Below are 20,433 nucleotides of genomic sequence, written 5' to 3' on the forward strand. Positions count from 1 at the left end.
TGAAATAAATTCTTCTCGGGGGAGGGGCAGGCATCCACTTAGTATTTGGTGCTGGGACCAGCCCCCCAGACCTCTCCACTGGTTCTCTACTCCGCCGCCGGCATGTTGTCTTCACACCTTGGAGCACTGGGTTAAGTCTGGTCCCTCTTAGTACAAATCTTATAGAACATTTCATTCAATTCACTGAAAACATTTGCCTGACCTGTTGCTCCAAGATGTGAATGCAACATGCCGGCATGGAGTAGGGAACCAGTAGAGAGGTCTGAGGGGCTGGCCCTCATCCCAACTACGTGGACAGCCGCCCCTCCCCCCAAAATAATTTACTTCAGAGGAAAGCACTGAAGCTTCAGCTCAGGGAGAGGGACATGCCTGATCAGAGCACATGGGGGGCAAGTGAAGGGGGAGGAAGAGAAGAGTAGAACACATCCTGGCCCACCAAGCCTTTAGGATGATATCCACCTTAGAGCAGCCAATACACATAGAGGACCACATTGCCGGCCCCACTACGAGACGTGACATCCCTCACATAACCCTACAGTGGACAACACTGGAAACACAGTGTGGGAATTGGGCCGATCTGACCCCACCACACCGAGGCAAAACACTAAGAACAGTAAGGGGTAAGGATGTCTCTAGGGAGTACCAAAAATAGACTTTGGGCCCAGGGCTTGGCACCCCATCAGACTCTACCGGAAAATACTCCTAAAGTTCAAAAAGCAGACCTTGAACTATTTACTGGTTTTTCTTTTTGCCATTGGTTTTGTTGTTGCTGTGTTTTCTTTTGTTGCTTTGTTTTGCTGTCCTGTTTTTTGTGTGCATATTATTATCTCTAGGTCTATCGAAATAAGATAGGCTGGATAAACGATCTGGAGGAGAAAACAACAGGACCGATGGTTCTGGGGGGGACAAGGGAACAACAAGTGATCCAAAATCAGTGGCAAGGAGGGTGTAAGAGGCCGGGTAGGGCTTGATCAAGGGCAATGTAACTGAGAGGAATTACTGAAACCCAAATGAAGTCCCAGCATGATGGTGGGACAAGAGGAAAGTAAAAGGAAATAGAGGAAAGTACTACGAGGCAAGGAAAGAACTAGGAGGCACAGGGCATTTATAGAGGTATGTAGCTATGTAAATATATTTATACATGATAATGGGGAAATAAATCCATGTACATATATTTATAGGTTTAGCGTTAAGGTAGAAGATGAACATTGAGCCTCAAGTCAAGTACTCCCTCAATGCAAGAACACTTTGTTCTATTAAACTGGCATTAAATGATGCTCACCTTCCCTACACGATCAATGAAGACAAAGCGGGTGTATAAGCACATGTGGTGAAGAAAGCTGATGGTGCCCGGCTATCAAAAGATATAGTGCCTGGGGTCTTAAAGGCTTGAAGATAAACAAGTGGCCATCTAGCTGAGAAGCAACAAAGCCCACATGGAAGCCCACTAGCCTGTGTGATCACGAGGTGTCGATGGGATCAGGTATCAGGCATCAAAAAACAAAAAAAATCACATCATTGTGAATGAGAGGGTGTGCAGTGTGGCGACTCAAAGCCCATCTTCAGGAAACTGGACATCCCTTACAGAAGGGCCGTGGGGAGGAGATGGGCCAGTCAGGGTGCAGTGTAACAACAATGAAACATACAACTTTCCACTAGTTCCTAAATGCTTCCTCAACCCCACGATCATGATCCAAATTCGACCTTACAAATCCGGCTAGATCAGAGGATGTACACTGGTATAGATAGGAAGTAGAAACATGGGGAATCCAGGACAGATGAACCCTTCAGTCCCAGTGGCGAGAGCGGCAATACCAGGAGAGTGGAGGGATGGTGGGGTAGAAAGGGGGAACAGATTACAAGGATTTATATAACTACCTCCCTGGAGAATGATCAACAGAAAAGGGGGTGAGGGAAGACATCAGTCAGTGTAAGACATGGAAAAATAATAATTTATAAAGTATAAGTGAGGAGGGAGGGAGAGAAGATGAGGGAGGGTAAAAAGTGAGGAGCTGATACAAGGGGCTCAAGTCAAAAGCAAATGTTTTGAGAATGATGAAGGCAACAAATGTACAAATGTGCTTGACACAATGGATCTATGTATGGACTGTGGTAACAATTGTATGAGCCCCCAATAAATTGATTAAAAAGAAAACATTTGACTGTGATTTAAAAGTTATTAAAAATGGTCTTTACAGTTATAGTACCATCAGATGTCTGTTGATATCCTTCATAAGGGGGCTTTTAAAAGGTCATGGAAAAATGGGACAAAAGAAAATGAAAAATTTCCACAGACTTTTTGAAGTCTTCTCCTATAAGGCAAAGGCAAAAAATGTGATAAATAAATCTAGGACTAAGTTGAATCCTCACATTATACAGACAAGAAAACAAACTTCAAAGAGGTTATGCCCAATATCATTTATATTAGACCAAAATACAGGCCCTAACATGCCCAGTGTGTCCTCTTGTGAAGATTTCATGTGGTCTCAGTTAGAAAGATTCATTTATGTGACTCTTCCTGAAACTGTGGAATTAAGAAGGAAAAAAGGAGTGAATTTGCTCTAAGAGTAAATTACCCAAATGGCGATACCATAGACTGATGTGGGAAAGGGGGAGGGGGTACGTTGCTGTCCAGCCACTAGGTGGAGTGTCATTTCATTTACATTAAAAACAAAGGGGCTGAAAACCTTCACTTAGAATTACTGACAGTCTCCACAGGGAAAGAGGGACCAGACTTCAACCCAGGGCTCCAAGATGTGAATGCAACCTGCCGACATGGAGTAGGAAATCAGTGGACAGGTCTGAGGGGCCAGCCCCAGTCCCAACTACTACATGGACACCTGCCACTCCCCCCAATAGAATTTATCTCAAAGGACGGCACTGAATCTGGAGCTCTGGGAGAGGGACACATCTGATTGGAGCAAAGGGGAGCAGATGAAGGGGGAGGAGGAGAGAGGGGAGTACATCCTGGCCCATGAGGCCTTGAGGATGATGTTCCCGATTAGAGCAGCCAGTCCACAGAGAGGACCACATGGCCTGCCCCACTATCAGACATGGCGCCCCTCACTGACCAATAGCTCTACAGGGGACAACACCGGAGACAAAGTGTGGGAATTCTGCCCGTTCTGATCCCACCACACTGAGGCAAAAACACTAAGGGGGTGCAACAGCAAGAGAACGGAGCGGCGAGGTCCCCAGGGAATGCCGAAGGTGGACTTTGGGGCCAGGGCTTGGTGTCCCAACAGACTGGACTGCTAAAAGCCAACAGCCTTTGAACTAACTACAAGCTTTTCTTTCTTGTTGTGTTTTGTTTTGTTTTTTTGTCACTGGTTTGTTGTTGTTGTTTTGTTGTATATTGTTGCTCGGTTTTGCTCTGTCTTGTTTTTGTGCATGTCATTATCTCAGCAGGTCTGTCTAAATAAGAGGCTGGATGAACAATCTGGAGGAGAAGAAAACAGGACGGACAGTTCCGGGGGGACATGGGAGAGGAAAGGGCATTGGGGGAAAGGTAGTGGTGTTAACAAACCTAGGGACCAGGGAACAACAAGTGATCCAAATCGGTGGCGAGGAGGGTGCAGGAGGCCTGGTAGGGCGTGATCAAGGGTAATGTAACTAAGAGGAATTACTGAAACCCAAATGAAGACTGCGCATGATAGAGGGACAAGAGGAAAGTCAAAGGAAATAGAGGAAAGAGCTAGGAGGCAAAGGGCATTTATGGAGGTCTAAACAAAGGCATGTACATATGTAAATGTATTTATATATGAGGATGGGGAAACAGATCTATGTGCATATATTTACAGGTTTAGTATTATGGTAGCAGAAGGACATCGGACCTCCTTCAATGTAAGAATGCTTTCTTCTATTAAACTGGCATTCTATAATGCTCAACTTCCCGACATAATCACTGAAGACAAAGAGGGTGAATAAGCCAATGTGGTGAAAAAAGCTGATGGTGCCCAGCTATCAAAAGATATACTGTTTGGGGTCTTAAAGGCTTGAAGGTAAACAAGTGGCCATCTAGTTCAGAAGCAATAAGGCCCACATGGAAGAAGCACACCAGCCGGTGTGATCACCATGTGTTGAAGGGATCAGGGATCAGGCATCATCAGAACAAAAAATCCTATCATTGTACAGAGAGTGCGGAGTGGACACCCAAAGCTCATTAGTAGGCCACTGGATATCCCCTTACAGAAGGGTCTCGGGGAAGAGATGAGCCAGTCAGGGTGTGATGTAGCACATACATCTTTCCTCTACTTCCTAAATGCTTCCTCCCCACCCACTATCATGATCCCAATTCTACCTTACAAATCTGGCTAGACCAGTGGATGTACACTGGTACAGATAGGAACTGGAAACACAGGGAATCCAGGGCAGATGATCCCTTCAGGACCAGTGGTGAGAGTGGCAATACTGGGAGGGTGGAGAGAAGGTAGGGTAGAAAACACGAACTGATTACAAGGATCTACATATAACTTCCTCCCGGTGGGATGGACAACAGTGAGACGGTCCGTCAGTTTAAGATATGATAAAATAATAATAATTTATAAATTATCAAGGGTTCGTGAGGGAGGGGAGCGCAGGGAGGGAGGGGAAAAAATGAGGAGCTGATGCCAGGGGCTTAAGTGGAGAGCAAATGTTCTGAGAATGATGTGGGCAATGAATGTACAAATGTGCTTTACACAATTGATATATGTATCGATTGTGATGAGTTGTAAGACCCCCTAATAAAACGATTTAAAAAAAGGGTTACTGACACTGTCGAATAAATTAAAGTCTATTTTACATATCTGCTTCCTATGACTATTTTAAAACTAAGAGCTTAAGGATTATCTCGTTTTTAAATTTCATAATAAAGAATAATTCTTTGTTGACCCTGAAATTATGTCAAAACCACAATGGTTTCTGGAAGACGGTCTCAACTGAACTACAAGCAAATAGTATGATGCAGGACAACCTTTTGTTATAGATTTTAATGAAGAGCATGCCGAATCAGCCCGATGATGACAGAAGCAGGGCCGGTGTTTTGTCTGCTGTACGTGGGGTCGCTAGGAGCTGGAATGAACTCAATGGCACCTCATAGCAATAATTTTCTCAGCAAGTCCTGCTGTGGTTCTTAGTATTATCCTCCTCAAGCCATGTTTTTAACAGCACCAAATGGAGGAAATCACACAACAAAATAAATATATAGCCACCATTTCTGTCCATAGCAGAAAACATTACTTCCTTAGGAAGTATGATCATATTCTTGTAGTTTAGTGAACCACATTCAAAAGTCATTTTTGGATATCCTAACTACAAGAACTATAGTTGACCTATCACTATTCTCATGGAAAGAAAAGAATAATGTAAAAGCTTAATTTATATGTTCTTTCATAAAGGAAAGAAACCCATGCCTAAGATCAATGTGTTTATTCATGAACATAAGCAAGGTAATGGACACTGGAAAACACAAATTATTAGCTGTTTATTAATTTGACTTTGGCACACAAATACTCTCCATGTATCAGAAAATAACTCTTGTACTACCTAGCAAACAATTTACCCATAATAATACCCAATAATCAGAGTACAAGCAAAATGAGGAAATTCCTCAGATTTACCCGTTTGTCCAGCGTTCTTTCCCTTACAAAGCCAAGTAGCTGGTCATTGACTAAGGCAAGGTCCCTTTTGGCAGCAGTTATTATCGTAACAATAACATCATGACGAATAGCTTCTTCTGGATCATGTGATCTAACTTTTAAATATTCTGTAATGACAAAGCAAAGTTAAGCTGTTAGCTAAAACAAAAATGGTGGAAAAGACTATGCTTTTGTCAATATCAAACTGTGTCATGGATTAAAATAATTTTGAGGAAACAATATACTCTAATGAAAAGATAAATTAAACCACATAATTATTAGTGCACTATCGTGCAATGTATTTTAATTGGACTATTCAAGACAAAGGAGTGTTGATGACAGAGTGGGTTAAGCAAGTCAACTGCAAGGTGAGCAGTAAACCTAGCAACCACTCCACAATAGAAAGATGTTAGGGAGCAGTTCTACTATCCTGTAAGAATTGGAATTGACTTGATGGCAGTGATTTAGATTTGGTTATCTTAGACCAATAAGCAATATCATGAATTTCAACTTCATTGATCCACAATCAATACCCATGAAAGCAGCAGTCAAGAAATCAAAGTATTGCAGTGGATAAGTCTGCTGGAAAAGTCTCTTAAAAAAGTGTCAAAAAGCAAAGCTGTCACCTGGAGGACAAGGTGCACCTAACCTAAGCAATGGTATATTTTTAGTCACTTCATATGCATATGGAAACTAGATCGTGAGTCAGAAAGACTGAAGAATTGAGGCCTTTGAATTATGGAGTTGTCAAAGAGTGTTGAATACAACATGGACTGCGATAAGAATAAACAAATTTGGCTTAGAAGTACAGGCAAGATGCTGCTTAGACGAGAAGATGGCGAGACTTCGTCTCTTTCATCTCATGTACTTTTTGGATATGTTGTGAGGAGGCACCAGTCCCTGGAGGACATCATGCTTGGTGGAGATTCAGCGAAAATGAGAATGAACTTAAAGAAATACAGTGGCTGCAAATGGACTCAAACATAGCACCAACTATGTGGATGGTACAGGACGAGGCAGTGTTCTGTCTGCTTGAACACAGAGTGATTATGAGTCAGAACTGAATGGATGGCACTAACAACAACCCTGGAAAATATGTCACAACATATTTGATTTACATAGTTTAGAATTAAAGGTACAAAGAAAAGATTTGTTTTAATGGTAGAAATGTAGATAAAAGCTTGCTTACAGACTTCCTGTTTGTATTATAGATCCAAATTAATATACTTTAACTTTTAAAAAATTCCAAAATAACTCAATACAAACAAAATAGAACAAAAGAATGTAATTGGTTTTTTACTCTCTTATGTTGCTGTTAGGTCCATGAAGTCAGTTTTCTACTAGATAGGTAGGCTTAAATGCTCTGGGTTCAAGCAAAGAATCAGAAGTACTTCTAGAAAATAATCACCATTTCCTTTACTATTAGCTATGTATCTAAATTGAAATATTGTCCAGCCATAAGGCTGATCTAGCCAGTTAAAATTGATTCAGAAATTAAAATGGGTTACAGGTACAACCTAAAATATGTTTATATTCTTACACTAAATTTTATTCTTGCAATAAACCAGCTAACTTACCTGTGAGATCCTTTGCTAAATCTGGGTGATTCATTAAACAGTGACTGGCAAATTTCACACTTTCTAATCTCACAGGAACATGAATGTCATTAAATCTGCAAAAGATTGTTAATTTTTAATTTTAAGTAAAAAATAATTATTCTCAAATAGTTATTTTGTTATAAAGATTTTTATAACAAGATAATTTTATAATTATATATTGTTATAAAGATTATAAAAGCTTATGATCTATAGTTACTGATTAGACAATTTGTCAATTATTCTAGTGATAAATATTATGATCTAATGGAAGAATATTGAGCATAAACTTTTAAGTGAAAAGATACATAATTCCAGAAACACATTTTCAAAAAGAGGTTGTATATCATACATACTAAAGCAAACCCAAAAAAGTAAAACACACACACCCTACCAGAACTACAAAATTGTAAGAGTCAAAACATTTTAGAGTTTAAAATTCAAACTAAACAGTCTGCTTCAAAAAAAAAACAAAACAAAAGTTACTGAAGTAAATGTCTGAATAGCAGACCTCCGTTCTTATCCCGAGTTAATCATGCATTTCTAACTCTAAGAAAAAAAAGAATTATAATCTTTTAATACTATGGAATATCAAAACACAGAAAAATAATACAAAAAGACTGATAGAATTTCTTTGTTTCTAGAGACACACACATCCTGAGTGTCAGCAGCAAATGGGAAATAATGAGTGCAGGGAGCTTAATTAACTTTATAATCAATCTCTCTATATTAAATTCTAATGGACTACCCACCCAGTTTATAATAAAAAATTCTTATACACTATCTAAATATTTGGCATGTATTCCTTTTAAGAGCTTCAAATTAACCTGTTCTGAGCCAATAATATTAGGATATCATTATGTCAATGTCAGAAATTTCTCAGATTCCTATCTTTAATATATAAAGTAGTTAATAAAAATTACAGTGAGTTTACTTCAAGAGAATTTCTGTCAACTTTTGAAGCTGTTGAACAAAATTATAGTGGATCTTAAATGTTTTCCAAAATACTAACTGTACACATAATTTTTAAATCAAGTTTAAAAAGTCATTCTAAGATTTGTGAAAATTAAAAATGAATAATAGCAGTAAGGTTTTCCATTTCAAAATCAGACAACTATACCAACTTAAACACATTAGGCAATAAGATAACCTACAGGTCCAAAGATAAACACAAGTAGATGAATAAATTGTTAGGCTGACAAATGCCATGGATTTTTACATATTTAAAAAAAAATAAAAAATTTAGATCATCAAATACTATTACCTACTTATTTTAATAACAATTTTATTTCCCCCAATGTGTATAATAAACACATATGTAAGACACTATGGATAAAAATTGCCTTTCTAAAAAAACTGTTCTACAACTGGCTCTCCAACAAAGACAGCAACATCCAGATGTCAACATGTTTTGATAGGTGTGGCTTTAATCAAGAGCCCTACTATTTATTCACTGACACATGAAAGTCAGAACTATAGAACTGCATGTTCTCTTACCGTCCAAGAAAACACTGCCAAAGGGGACGATTCTGTGTTGCCAAATCAGAATCTTTAGAACCAAATAATTTAGCTAGAAGCCGAACAACAGCTAATCGCTCTTCTCCATCATTGCTCTGGGGGAGGTGGGGAAAGAGGAAAAATAAATGAAGCCTGAGGTTGATTATTAATTTACAATTTCCTAATTCTGCTTATAATGGTGACAGCTTCATAGTACCATGTGCTTTCTTCTACTATAAAGAAATTGATGTTTCCATGTTACATTGTGTGGTTCTCTACTTGATTCACACTCCCAACTGCTAATTTATGTATACTTCAGAACTTGTTTGTAATCCACACATTCACTATCCATGTTTCAGAAATAAGAAAACCAATCAATTCTAAGATTTTCTATAAGCCTTAGTAAAATAAGAAATTGCGGAGGTCAGAGATGCAAACAATCCCTGCCTTACTAAGAACTGTCTTATAAAGAAATATATATATCCTGTGATTTAAGTTCTGAAATAGCCACATAGATACCAAGGAAGTCAAAATATATTGAACAAGGTTTTGTTATAGAAGTTTTAATTAATGTGCCATACTAAGTTGAGAACATGACTAAAAAGAATGCAAAGATTCAAGAAAACAAATTTTAATAGCAGAAAATATTTTTAAGTGGTGAGGCGAATTGGGCATTATAAAAAATAAGTTAGTTTAAAATAGAAAAAAATAAAGATTTTGAGAATATTATCTTTTACTTATGCATATTTACACTGAAAGCTGCGTGACACAGGCACACTTAGCAAAATAATGAAAAATGAAACTATCAAAATTTGACAAAAGTTTTTCTCAAGTAAAATGACAATAATGCTGGGTGGTGTTGCTTTTTAATAAGTCCGGCTATTAAAATTAAAAAAAAAAATAAGTCCGGCTTACTGGCAAACTTTTTCTTTTTAAAAAAGACTGTGGTAGTTACATAATTTCATGTCACCTTGACGATATATAAAAGTACAGGGGTAATATTCAACCTGTCAATCAGGTCACAGCCTGATGGTGTCTCCGCATGGGTGTAGTCTTTTCATAAGGAAGGCCCTGGGAATCTCCCCTTCTCTGTCTGCCTTCACCCTCTTACTGGCTGATGGATTGCTGCCAGAGCCCCGTGATGCTTCTAGCGCCCTTGGACTCACACAACGGCTTGTGATCTTCCTGCATTCTGCATCACTGCATATAGCTGTGTGAGCTTGCAGAGGGACTTAAGGACCAGTATTGGACTTTTGGACTTGAGTTGGCTGGCATGTTTTCCTGATATACAATTACTTCTTGATATAAAGCTATTTCTTATACAAAGTCTCTAGATTTCTCTAGTCAACTGGCCTAACGTAAAGATCAATCTATATCTTAAATGCTAGACACTACACTGTCAGACTCAAAATTTTGTTCTATTTGCAATGGCTATTTTATTAATGATAATTTCAAATGATGGAAGTTCACATCTATATATATTATTACAGAAATAAAAAGGTTAAGTGAAAACTTGCCCCCTCCCTTTTTATAATTTAAAATATATTACTTGAATAAGGTAAGAATGAGATTGCAGTGATGGTAATGGTTTTCTAGTGCAGTAATCATTCGGGGGCTCTGATTTACAACTTCATTACTTACTCATCTATCCCAAAGTGAACATGATCTCATAAAGATATATTCTATATAAATCTCTCTCTCTATCACACACACACACACACACACACACACACACACACTTTTAAACCACACTTATTTTAAATAACTTGGTAGGCAAAATAAGAAATTCTGCATTAATAGTTTACCAATCAATGAATTTCAGTAAAGAACTTTACTAAAGCCAGTCTAGTTTTTATTTCTCTCCAATCCTAGGCACAAAAGCTAATTAATTTTATCTTTGTGTATAATTACAAAGTAATTGATTTGGAAGCTCTGTGAAGTGTTACCTTTTACTCTAAAGCAGATTAATACAAATAGGACTTAAAAAATCCTTTTATTGGGGGTTCATATAGCTCTTATCACAATCTGTAATACATCCACTGTATCAAGCACATTTGTACATATATTGCCATCATCATTTAAAAAACATTTTCTTTCTACTTGAGCCCTTGGTATCAGCTAATTTTTCCCTCCCTCCCACACGAACCCTTGGTAATTTATAAATTATTATTATTTTTTCATGGCTTACACTGTCCAAGGTCTCCCTTCACCTACTTTTCTGTTATCCACCCCACTGGGAGGGGGTTATATGAAGATCACTGTAATCGATTCCCACCCAAATATGACTTTTTAAATGACTTTACAGTTTGGGAAAAAAATAGAAATATCAGTTTATTTCTGCCTGCCAGTCATTAAAAAATATGAGACCCTTAGAGCCCTTGGTTTAGAATCTCTTGATGTTTTAACAGAGAAAAACATAATATCTTTTAATACCAACATGCATTACAACTTACTAAGAGAATGTTTTTTCCCATATTTTCATATAATTTTGTTACTGAGTTTTTGAGCAGATATTCAAAATAATTTTGTGCATTTTGCAACAGAATATAATTTTGTGCATTTTGCAACTTAAGTTTGAAGATATGAATTAACTACATTATTTAAAAAGAGATTAAAGTCATGTCTTATCCTTGTAGTCAGAGAAAATTTATTTAACACACATTTTTAAAGTTTAAAGGGTCTGAGAATTTTAGTCAATCCTACCTTCAGTTTGAATTCAAGTTGTGGCATGACAGATAATAATAAATGAGGATCTATAGCAAAGAGCTCCTGAATTAGATCAAATACATGTTCTGACAAATCACTCACTGAAGACCTTCCCAGCACCAGGACTTGATTGAAAAACTACAGGAGATATTAAAAACAAAACTTAAAAAGCATGAAATATTTAAAAACTTGTTTCGATTTTCTATATAAACATGTTCTTTTGAGAAGTGCTATATAACCATGCATTTTATACATATCACTGAAGGGAATGAAGCAGAAAAGTGTTTTATGTATAATATGTAATAAGATGGTCACATAAAAAAGAGAAGAGTAAATCTCCAAACACAGAAAATTAACATCAAGTCATAAATGTAACAGGGAGGAGAGTTAAAAACAAAGAGAGCTCTTGGTTTTTTTTCAAAAGAGGTTACACTTCTGGGAATGTTAATTGTTATTGGACCAAAACAATTCAGATCGCTTACATGGCTCATTATAGAGAAGTCTCCTTGTAGCAAAATTCTAATTTAAAAAATTTTAAATTTATCTAATTATTCTAAGAATTTTGAATAAAGGAGTATTTAAAAGGAAAAATGAATTTGTCTTATAATACTCAGGAAATATATTTCTACTCATAGGACAAAGAAATGATGATATAAAACCTGAATTTTTAAAAAGCAACATACGAAAGACTTTAAAAGGTTCACTGAAAACTAGAATTAAAAGATTATGAAAAAATTTTCCTAGCTTTTTAAAGTGCCCTTGCATATTAAAAGTCAGATAATATTTATATTTATTATGAAGACCTTGAAAAATGAAGATGTTTACATGCTCCATTAGGAAGATGTCAAAAATACTTTTAAGTAATTAAATTAAGGAGTTGTTTATAAACCTTCCATTTAAAAAACAATTACACATAAAAACATATGGACACGTATAGGGCACTTTTGGAAAGATGCATGGAAACCAGCTGGTGAGTTATTTTTTGAGAATTCAGACTGGGATATTTGGCATGAAGACCAACAGTTTTTATTGCATGTTCTCCTGTGTTATTTGCAAAAGACTTTCTTTTTAAAAATCATGCTTGTTACTTTGGTAACAGAAATAACAACAAAGATTCATACTATTAAAATTAATAACCCTACACTTGGGTCTTTATATATACAAAATAATTCAATGAAAGAGAACAGTTACATTCATAAAGATGATTACTAAAGAAAACACTAAAAGAAATAAATGGAAGATAATCAGGAAATTGTTAAGACAAATGATGGGAATGTATCAATTCAAAGAAATATTTACAGCCATCAATAATAAAGATGAAGACAATGTCAGAGTAGAGAAAATACGTAAAGAAAGACATGAAAATGTCATAAAGAGCATGTGATTTTGTAGGTTTGAGTGTGAGGGAATATGTAGCAATGGAATTAAGAAAACAAAACTGCAAATACATTTTTCCCTCTAAATAATTGAGTTTTTACCAAAAAATTAACAGAATAAAAGTCTATTTTTAAAAAAAGGAATGTATAAGTATTTGAGGAAGAAATAGAAGGATTTCAACAGAATGGCCTAGAAGACAAGAAGAAAAAGAGACAGTGACCTAAACATAGCATGAAGGAAGAAAGCGAGAGAGATCAACATATTCGGGAGATACATATAAGTAGAAAGGTAGCAGAAGTAGCAGAGATTGTACAAAGGTTTTCATAAAATATCATTCTCCACCTTGTGCCACTTAAAAGCAATGCCAACAAGATGTGTGTTTAAAAAAAACCAAAACAATAGGCTTTTAAAGCTATGTTGCATTCTTTATCACTGGTTACATTTGCATATACTACTTTCATATTTGCTTTATATATATGAAATTAACTTGACGGACTAAATAAACCTATATACAAGAGATTCTTCTAGCAAATAAATATCCTAGATGTAGAATTTTATAGTTACAGAATAAAAAGTAGCAGCAGTACATACATTGGCAATGCATGCCTCAATAGTCTGGACTGTCCTTTTAAGCAGGACTTTTGCAAGGTCAAATGACTGCTTATTTAAGTTCTGAAAAACAAAATAGAACATGCAAAGTTACAATTTATAATAAGACAGCACGATTAGAACACTGAAGTCTTTTACCCTATAAAATCTCAAACAAAAATATGAACTTGGATCCAATTAGTATTTTATCTAATATCCTGCAGCCAAATGGTCTTAACTGCAGTCGTGAAAGAACACAACTATTAATCAAGACCTAAAATGCATTAACACGGCCAAATGTCCAAGTATAACACAATGCTAACTTTTATTAAAGGCTTTTGGTTTTATATCTGTTAAACAACCTGAACACCTGTGAATCTTAAACACATATGCACATGTGTAACCCATGATGCTCAGTATTTGTCTAATCAATGTGGGTTCAGAGGAAGGGTAGGACTGAGAAGAGTTCTAAGTGAAAAGAGTTCTTGATCAATTGTATTTCTGAAATACTAGATCCCCTCCTGCATTTTCCAAATACATTCTAACAAATTAAAGTGTTTGAGAAAGACGGTAGAAAATACATATTTTCAATTTAAAAAATGTACTGAGAAAGAACTCTTGCTTTCTTTATAATTATACCCATCAATATGTTTACCCTTTGAAGTTCTGTACCAAACAGATACATTAGCCATCATCTTGCACCTCTCCCCCAAAAGAGGCCAGGAAAATCTATACTTAAAGCAATTTTTTCTAAAGAGCCAGATCTCGCTCAAGCCAACTTACTGACATGGAGTTGAGTTTGAGTCATTGTGACTGAAGGCCAGAACAGAACGACCCATATGGGTTTCCGAGACTGACTCTTTATAGGAGTAGCTGAGTTTCAAATTGCTGACCTTGTTCGCAGCCCAATATGTAACTTACTATGCTACCATGAAGGGCTCCTAAAGGGCCAGGCAGTCATACCTATTTTAGGCTTTGGGAAACTAAAACATTTAGTCTCTGCCACAACTATACAGCTTTGTTGTTGTACTGTCAAAGTAGCTACAAAATGAAAATGAATGAACATTGGCTGTATGCCGATAAAACTTTATTTACATAAATAGGCAGTGGGTCTAATCTGGTCCACACACTACAGCTTCTTGACCTCTGCTGATGAATTTATGTCAGTGGCAAAAGGATAAGATTAGCTAAAAATTAAGACACTTTTTCTATTCCCCAAAAGGGATTATTTCCCCACTTATAAAAATACTCTCTAGCTAAAACATAAATGCCAAAATGCTTCTGATTCCTGTTTTTCTTTTTTATTCAGCCTGAGATAGGCTCTCCTGTGACATACTGTCAAAACTTTTATCAAACTATTGATTTAATTTGAATTGATAAAATTCAAAGAAATATTTATAGAGTAATAGAAAAAATTAAAGGTTAGTCACATTATATTGTAAATACGCTAAACTAGACAAATTTCACCTAACATCTGGTAACATGGCACTAAACCTGATTGGAAAAGACCAGGAGGAAAATTGCAGAAAATGAGGAAGGCTTCAGCAGAGCTCAGGGTGATAAATTCCAGGTAGCCAGTCTTTCAATTTCTTAGGACAATCTTGCAGGGAGAAATAAAAAAGTAAGTAAGGAGGAACAACAATGCTGTTTCATGCATTCTCCCTTAACCAACAAATGGTTTCTGCTTCTGTCTAAATCCTTTTCTATAAATGCCATAAAAAAGATAGTGATTCTGAAAAGAACTCTGAATCACCATGGTCTACATAGATGTATGGAGAAGAAAATATATTTTATTTTCCAAACAAAACTAACTCAAAAACAAGACGGCAACCCCTTATAATTCCGATTATGTAGGGGTGGTGAATATGAGAAAATATTTTATATAAAAACCCTGAATATAACAATATGTTAACTAACATGTTATCTAAAAACTGTAACGGTTACAAGATTAATGTGTCCTACTATATTTTATCTGGGGCTGGAGAGTGAAAGTGGAAACTATAATGACAACAAATGGTGAAAAAACAATATTGTGGAAACTATTATGACAGAAAATAGTGAAAATAAAACTGTCATTAAATATTCATCTTTAATATCTTTAGTCTTACAAACCTTATGTGCGGGAATTAGGTTAATAAGAATGGAGTCCAATAACTCTTGAGTAACTCCATCACCTTCCATGATGATAGAACTCATCAAGTCCAGCATGTGCATTTGTACTTTCTTATTGTGGCTATTGCTAAAATAAAAATAAAAAGGAAGGGGATTCAAAAATTTAAAATGAGAAAATTAAGCTTCCCACGTTAAAAGAATAATCTTAAACTTAAAAACATTTTAACTTAAAAGATCTATGCCAATAATGGTAAGGGAATTTTGATAATTGTTTACTGTCTTCTTCTGTTGACTTATTACAAAATCAGTATAATTTATTGTTGTATCTTAACAAAACAAAGATCTTTAAAATGCATTATGTTCCTACCCAAGTAGTATTCCAAGATTGATTTAAGTGTCAGCATCAAAGAAAAAACACTTTTGTTTATATCTATCTACACACACACGAGGGGGTACCCCCACAAAAGCCTGGGACTTGTGCTGGGTTGAGGAAGCTCTCGTAGTACGCATTTTCCCCACTAGGTAATCATTTAGCAACTCACTCTGAGTTAGTGTACCCAGTGGTCTTGCCTGGGAAAGTTCTTGTGGTAGTTACATAATCTGGTGTCAACTTGCAAAGTGGAGTCTAGCTTGTCAAGCAGGTCGCAGCTGGATGACCTCATTCGGAGGCGCCATGGAGACAAATAGCTCATTGGAGGCCAGAAACATATATAGACTCTGCTTCGAATTCCTGGTAAGACACATGGAGCTACGCTAGAGCCCTGAGGCATGTGGAGACCCACACCTTCATTGAGATGCTTACACTGTCACTGGATCCTAAAAATTTTCCACCCACTGGCCTGTGATATTCCTGCACTGGGAGTCATTTCATGTGTTTCATGAGTCTGAAGAGGAATTTATAGATTGGTAGCGGACTTATGGACTTCATCTGAACTGGGCTGGGTTGTTTTCTCAATAAACAATTGCTCTTTTATATAAAGGTGTTTCCTATACACATATGAGTCTCCCTGGATTTGTTTCTCTAATCAACCCAGACTAACACAGTTCTTTCTGGTCAATGAATTTTTTTCATAATTCCAGTTTCACTTGAACCTCGTTTTTTCTGATGGCCAATTTAAGAGAACAGCATGCGACTGAAATTTTGTTTCTTGCTAGGAAAAACTGCTGTAGAAACTATTGTGATGTTGGGCTTACAAGGACTATGGGAGAAATTACATTTCAAAAAAGGTGAAATGTCCAGAGGGAGGGGGAAAAATGAAAAGCTGATACCAAGGACTCAAGCATAAAAGAAACTTTGAAAGTGATGATGGCAACAAATGTACAAAAGTGCTTGACACATGGATGGATGTATTGATTGTGGTAAGAGAGATAAAATGATTGAAAAAAAAAAAAGTGAAATGTCAACTGATGACAACATTGTCCGGACATCCGACAACTTCCCGAATGGACAAAAATGTCAACTAGGCTGAAAATGTCAGCCTTTAGTATATTTGGAGTTCATTGCACTGTATTAGACTGTTAGTCAAACTTTCTATTTAGAGGTTCTGAAAAGATTGCGTAACTGTGAAACAAAAGGGCCTGATTTGTGGCAGAGGGGGGACTGGTTTTGCCACAACAAAGCACCTGCTCACACACCTATCTCAGTGTGCCAGTTTCTGGCAAAAAACAGCATGCCTCTTTTTCTCCACCCAACTTACTCATGTGACCTTGCTCTGTGTGACTTCTTTTTGTTTTTGTGAATGAAGAGGGACATGAAAGGATAGCAAATGTGATGACATACAAAAGGTGAAGAAAAAATGAGGGAGGTGCTGTCAGTCATCCAAAGAGATGAGTGTTTAAAATGTTTCCAAGAATGGATTTGCAGATTTGACAAATGCATTAAGTGAAATGGAGAGTCCTTTGAAAGTAATAAGATAATTACAAGGATCTACATATAACCTCCTCCCTGGGGGACAGACAATAGACAAATGGGTGATGGGAGACGTCAGTGCAAGATATGAAAAAATAATAATTTATAAACTATCAAGGGTTCATGAGGGAGGGGGAAGCAGGGAGGGAGGTGGAAAAATGAGCTGATGCCAGGGGCTTAAGTGGAGAGCAAATCTTTTGAGAATGATGAGGGCAATGACTGTACAAATGTGCCTTACACAATTGATATATGTATGGATTGTGATATGAGTTGTATGAGCCCCTAATAGAATGATTAAAAAAGAAAGTGATAAGGTAGTTTTGTTAAAAAAAATTTAAATACACAGATTTGACAAAAATTCCGTTTTGGGGGGTTACCCTCTCGTGTGTGCATATACAAACACAAGCATACATATAAAAACAAAAACAAAACTCTCTGCCAATGAGTTGATTCTGACTCATAGTGACCCTATAGGGTAGAGTAGAACTACTCTTTTGAGTTTCCTCAGCTTTAATTCTTTATGGGAGTAGAAAGGCAACTGGAGTGGTGGGTGAGTTTGAACTGCTGACTGTGTGGTTAGCAGCACATAGCCCACTAAACAACCAGGGCTTGTTTATTTTATCTGTCCCACATTCAAAAGGGAGGTTAACAGTAACAACAAGAAGATAATGAAAGTAGGCACTTTCTCCATCTTCTTTAAACCATAATGGATTACCCCATAAAGATAAAGTCATAGTCAAAGACAAAAAGCTTAAGCAAACACAAGTAATGTTTGCTTTGTTCACTACTAGTTTAAGCTCACTAAATTCAGAACTAAAATGCTTTATCAGAACTTATGACTAGAAAGTTCAGAAAATGTTATTCTATATCTTTCATAGAATTTCAAACAAATGAAAAATCAACAAGGTAAAATATAAGGCCACAATTCATTTCAGTTCTGCTTTCTTAACCAGTGAAGAGTCAACCGTAGGTCTCCTCAATGAATACACCTACTGTGAACGTGAACGCATTTAAAGAAGAAGCCACACCACTGGGTAAATTGTGCAGAAATTGTTGAGTGAAAGCCTAAAATGGCTATAGAAACATTCAATGGAAACACACACAAAAGAAGCAGACCACAAAACTCTTAAATGGCAGAATACCTAGGCTTTTTTTCCCCAATGGCATTTAATCTAAAGACTTGAACAACTGATTCCACATTTATCATAATATATAGACAAAAGACAAAATAAAAGCAAAACAATTTTGCTATAGCATTGTAGATATACAGAGAATAATCAAGGCTAACGTAAATTTTACTCCAGAATAGGGGCTAGTGTCTAAAATCTATAGGAAATTGCAACACTTCACTAAGACGAATAATTCAATTAAAAATGGGCAGAGAATATTAGGATAGTTTACCAAATAAGACATCTACACAGCCAACAAACACTGAAGAAATGCTTGCAATCACTAGGCACCCGGAAGATGAGAACCCAACCTTGCACAAACACTGACAGCAAAATTAACAAGCACAACAAAAGCCCAGAAACTAACAAATGCTGGAGAGAGTGTGAAGAGACTGGAACTTTCAAATACAACTGGTAGAACTGCAGAAATACGTAACCACTGTGGGAAACGGCATGGTGCCACCTCTAAAGCCTGAAAAAGAAATTCCTTAAGACCTACCATCTCTTTTCTGGGTATATACCCTAAAGAAATAAGACCCATAGCCTGAACAATTGTGTTCATCTGCACACTTTGTTCATCTCAGCACTGTTAACAGCAACAAGGTGGAAACAAACTTAAGTGCTTGTCAGTGGAAGAATGGATGAACTTTGGTGCATACACACAATGGAATATTATATACATTGCTGAGTAATGATGAAAATGGTCTGGATGGACCTGGAGAACATTATGCTGCGAGAAATTTGCCAACCACAAAAGGATAAATACTGTATGAGACCAGTTTTAAAGGAAAACACAAGACAATGTTTTTCTTAACAATAGAAGCTAACTTTGATCTTTGAGGGAGGGGGCAACAAAGGAGAGGTGTATTAAAGGCTGGAGCAGTGGTTTTCAACCTGTGGGTCACAACCCCTTTGGGGGAATCAAACGACCCTTTCACAGGGGTTGCCTAAGACCATTGGAAAATACAAATATTTCACAATATATAATTATATATTGTTTTGTGATTAATCACTATGCTTTATGTTAATTATGTATATTCAATTTACAACAATGACGATACATCCTGCATATCAGATATTTATATTACGATTCATAACAGTAGCAAAATTACAGTTATGAAGTAGCAACAAAAATAATTTTATAGTTGGGGGCGTCACCACAACATGAGGAACTGTATTAAAGGTTCTCAGCATTAGGAAGGTTGAGAACCACTGGGCTAGACGGTAGGTAAGTGGACTTGAGGAAGAGAGTAAACAGGGAGGTGTGGTGGTGGTAAGCTATTGGGGGTTAGATCAGTAGCTTAAGTTGTTATATACACAACTGACAGTCAGAAATGTAAACTCCCAACAAATTCACTATAAAAAGTTGAGAAAAAAATCCACTAAGTAAATTTTAAAGGGTGGGAGGATACAGTATTGGAGTAACTTGTTTTGTTATATACATTTTTAGCACAATAAAGCAGAACAACTTTTAAAAAGTGAACTTTGAGAACACTTGTATAGCTCATCTATAAACAATAAAACAAAACACACACACACACCCTAATAATGGATAATACATTTGCAGGGACATTGGTGACAAAAGACAAGAATAAAAATGAACGGGGTTGTTAGAAATTGTCCACCATCACAGATTAGAGTTTTGAGAAAACACCCTTTTTGTAAACAAACTCAAAACAAACCCACTGCCATCAAGTAAATTCAGACTTACAGCAACTGTATAGGACGGAAGCAAAACTTCCCCTGTGGGTTAGAGTACATAGCTTCAACGTTCCCCTGCAGAGCAGCTGGTGGTTTCAAGTGCTGACCCTGACTGCAGTCAGCAGCCCAACATGGAACCCTTGCAAATCCCTCTCCCAAAT

The 20,433-nt window shown here is 36.6% G+C and overlaps 1 protein-coding gene across 1 annotated transcript in view; it reads right to left on the reverse strand.

The window, feature by feature from the left end:
• The window catches only part of PDS5A (PDS5 cohesin associated factor A), a 144,723-nt gene that overhangs the window by 68,295 nt on the left and 55,995 nt on the right, over positions 1 to 20,433 (reverse strand). The window contains exons 5-10 of the mRNA XM_045284096.1: positions 15,494 to 15,620; positions 13,385 to 13,465; positions 11,414 to 11,554; positions 8,711 to 8,826; positions 7,196 to 7,290; positions 5,601 to 5,746 (exon numbers count right to left, since the gene is read on the reverse strand). Coding sequence (XP_045140031.1) covers positions 5,601 to 5,746; positions 7,196 to 7,290; positions 8,711 to 8,826; positions 11,414 to 11,554; positions 13,385 to 13,465; positions 15,494 to 15,620 — 706 coding nt within the window. The remainder of the gene's footprint in view (positions 1 to 5,600; positions 5,747 to 7,195; positions 7,291 to 8,710; positions 8,827 to 11,413; positions 11,555 to 13,384; positions 13,466 to 15,493; positions 15,621 to 20,433) is intronic.

Source organism: Echinops telfairi, unplaced genomic scaffold (assembly GCF_000313985.2).
Source record: "Echinops telfairi isolate 266 unplaced genomic scaffold, ASM31398v2 ScPeMD7_7468;HRSCAF=8506_0, whole genome shotgun sequence".
Taxonomy (NCBI): domain Eukaryota; kingdom Metazoa; phylum Chordata; class Mammalia; order Afrosoricida; family Tenrecidae; genus Echinops; species Echinops telfairi.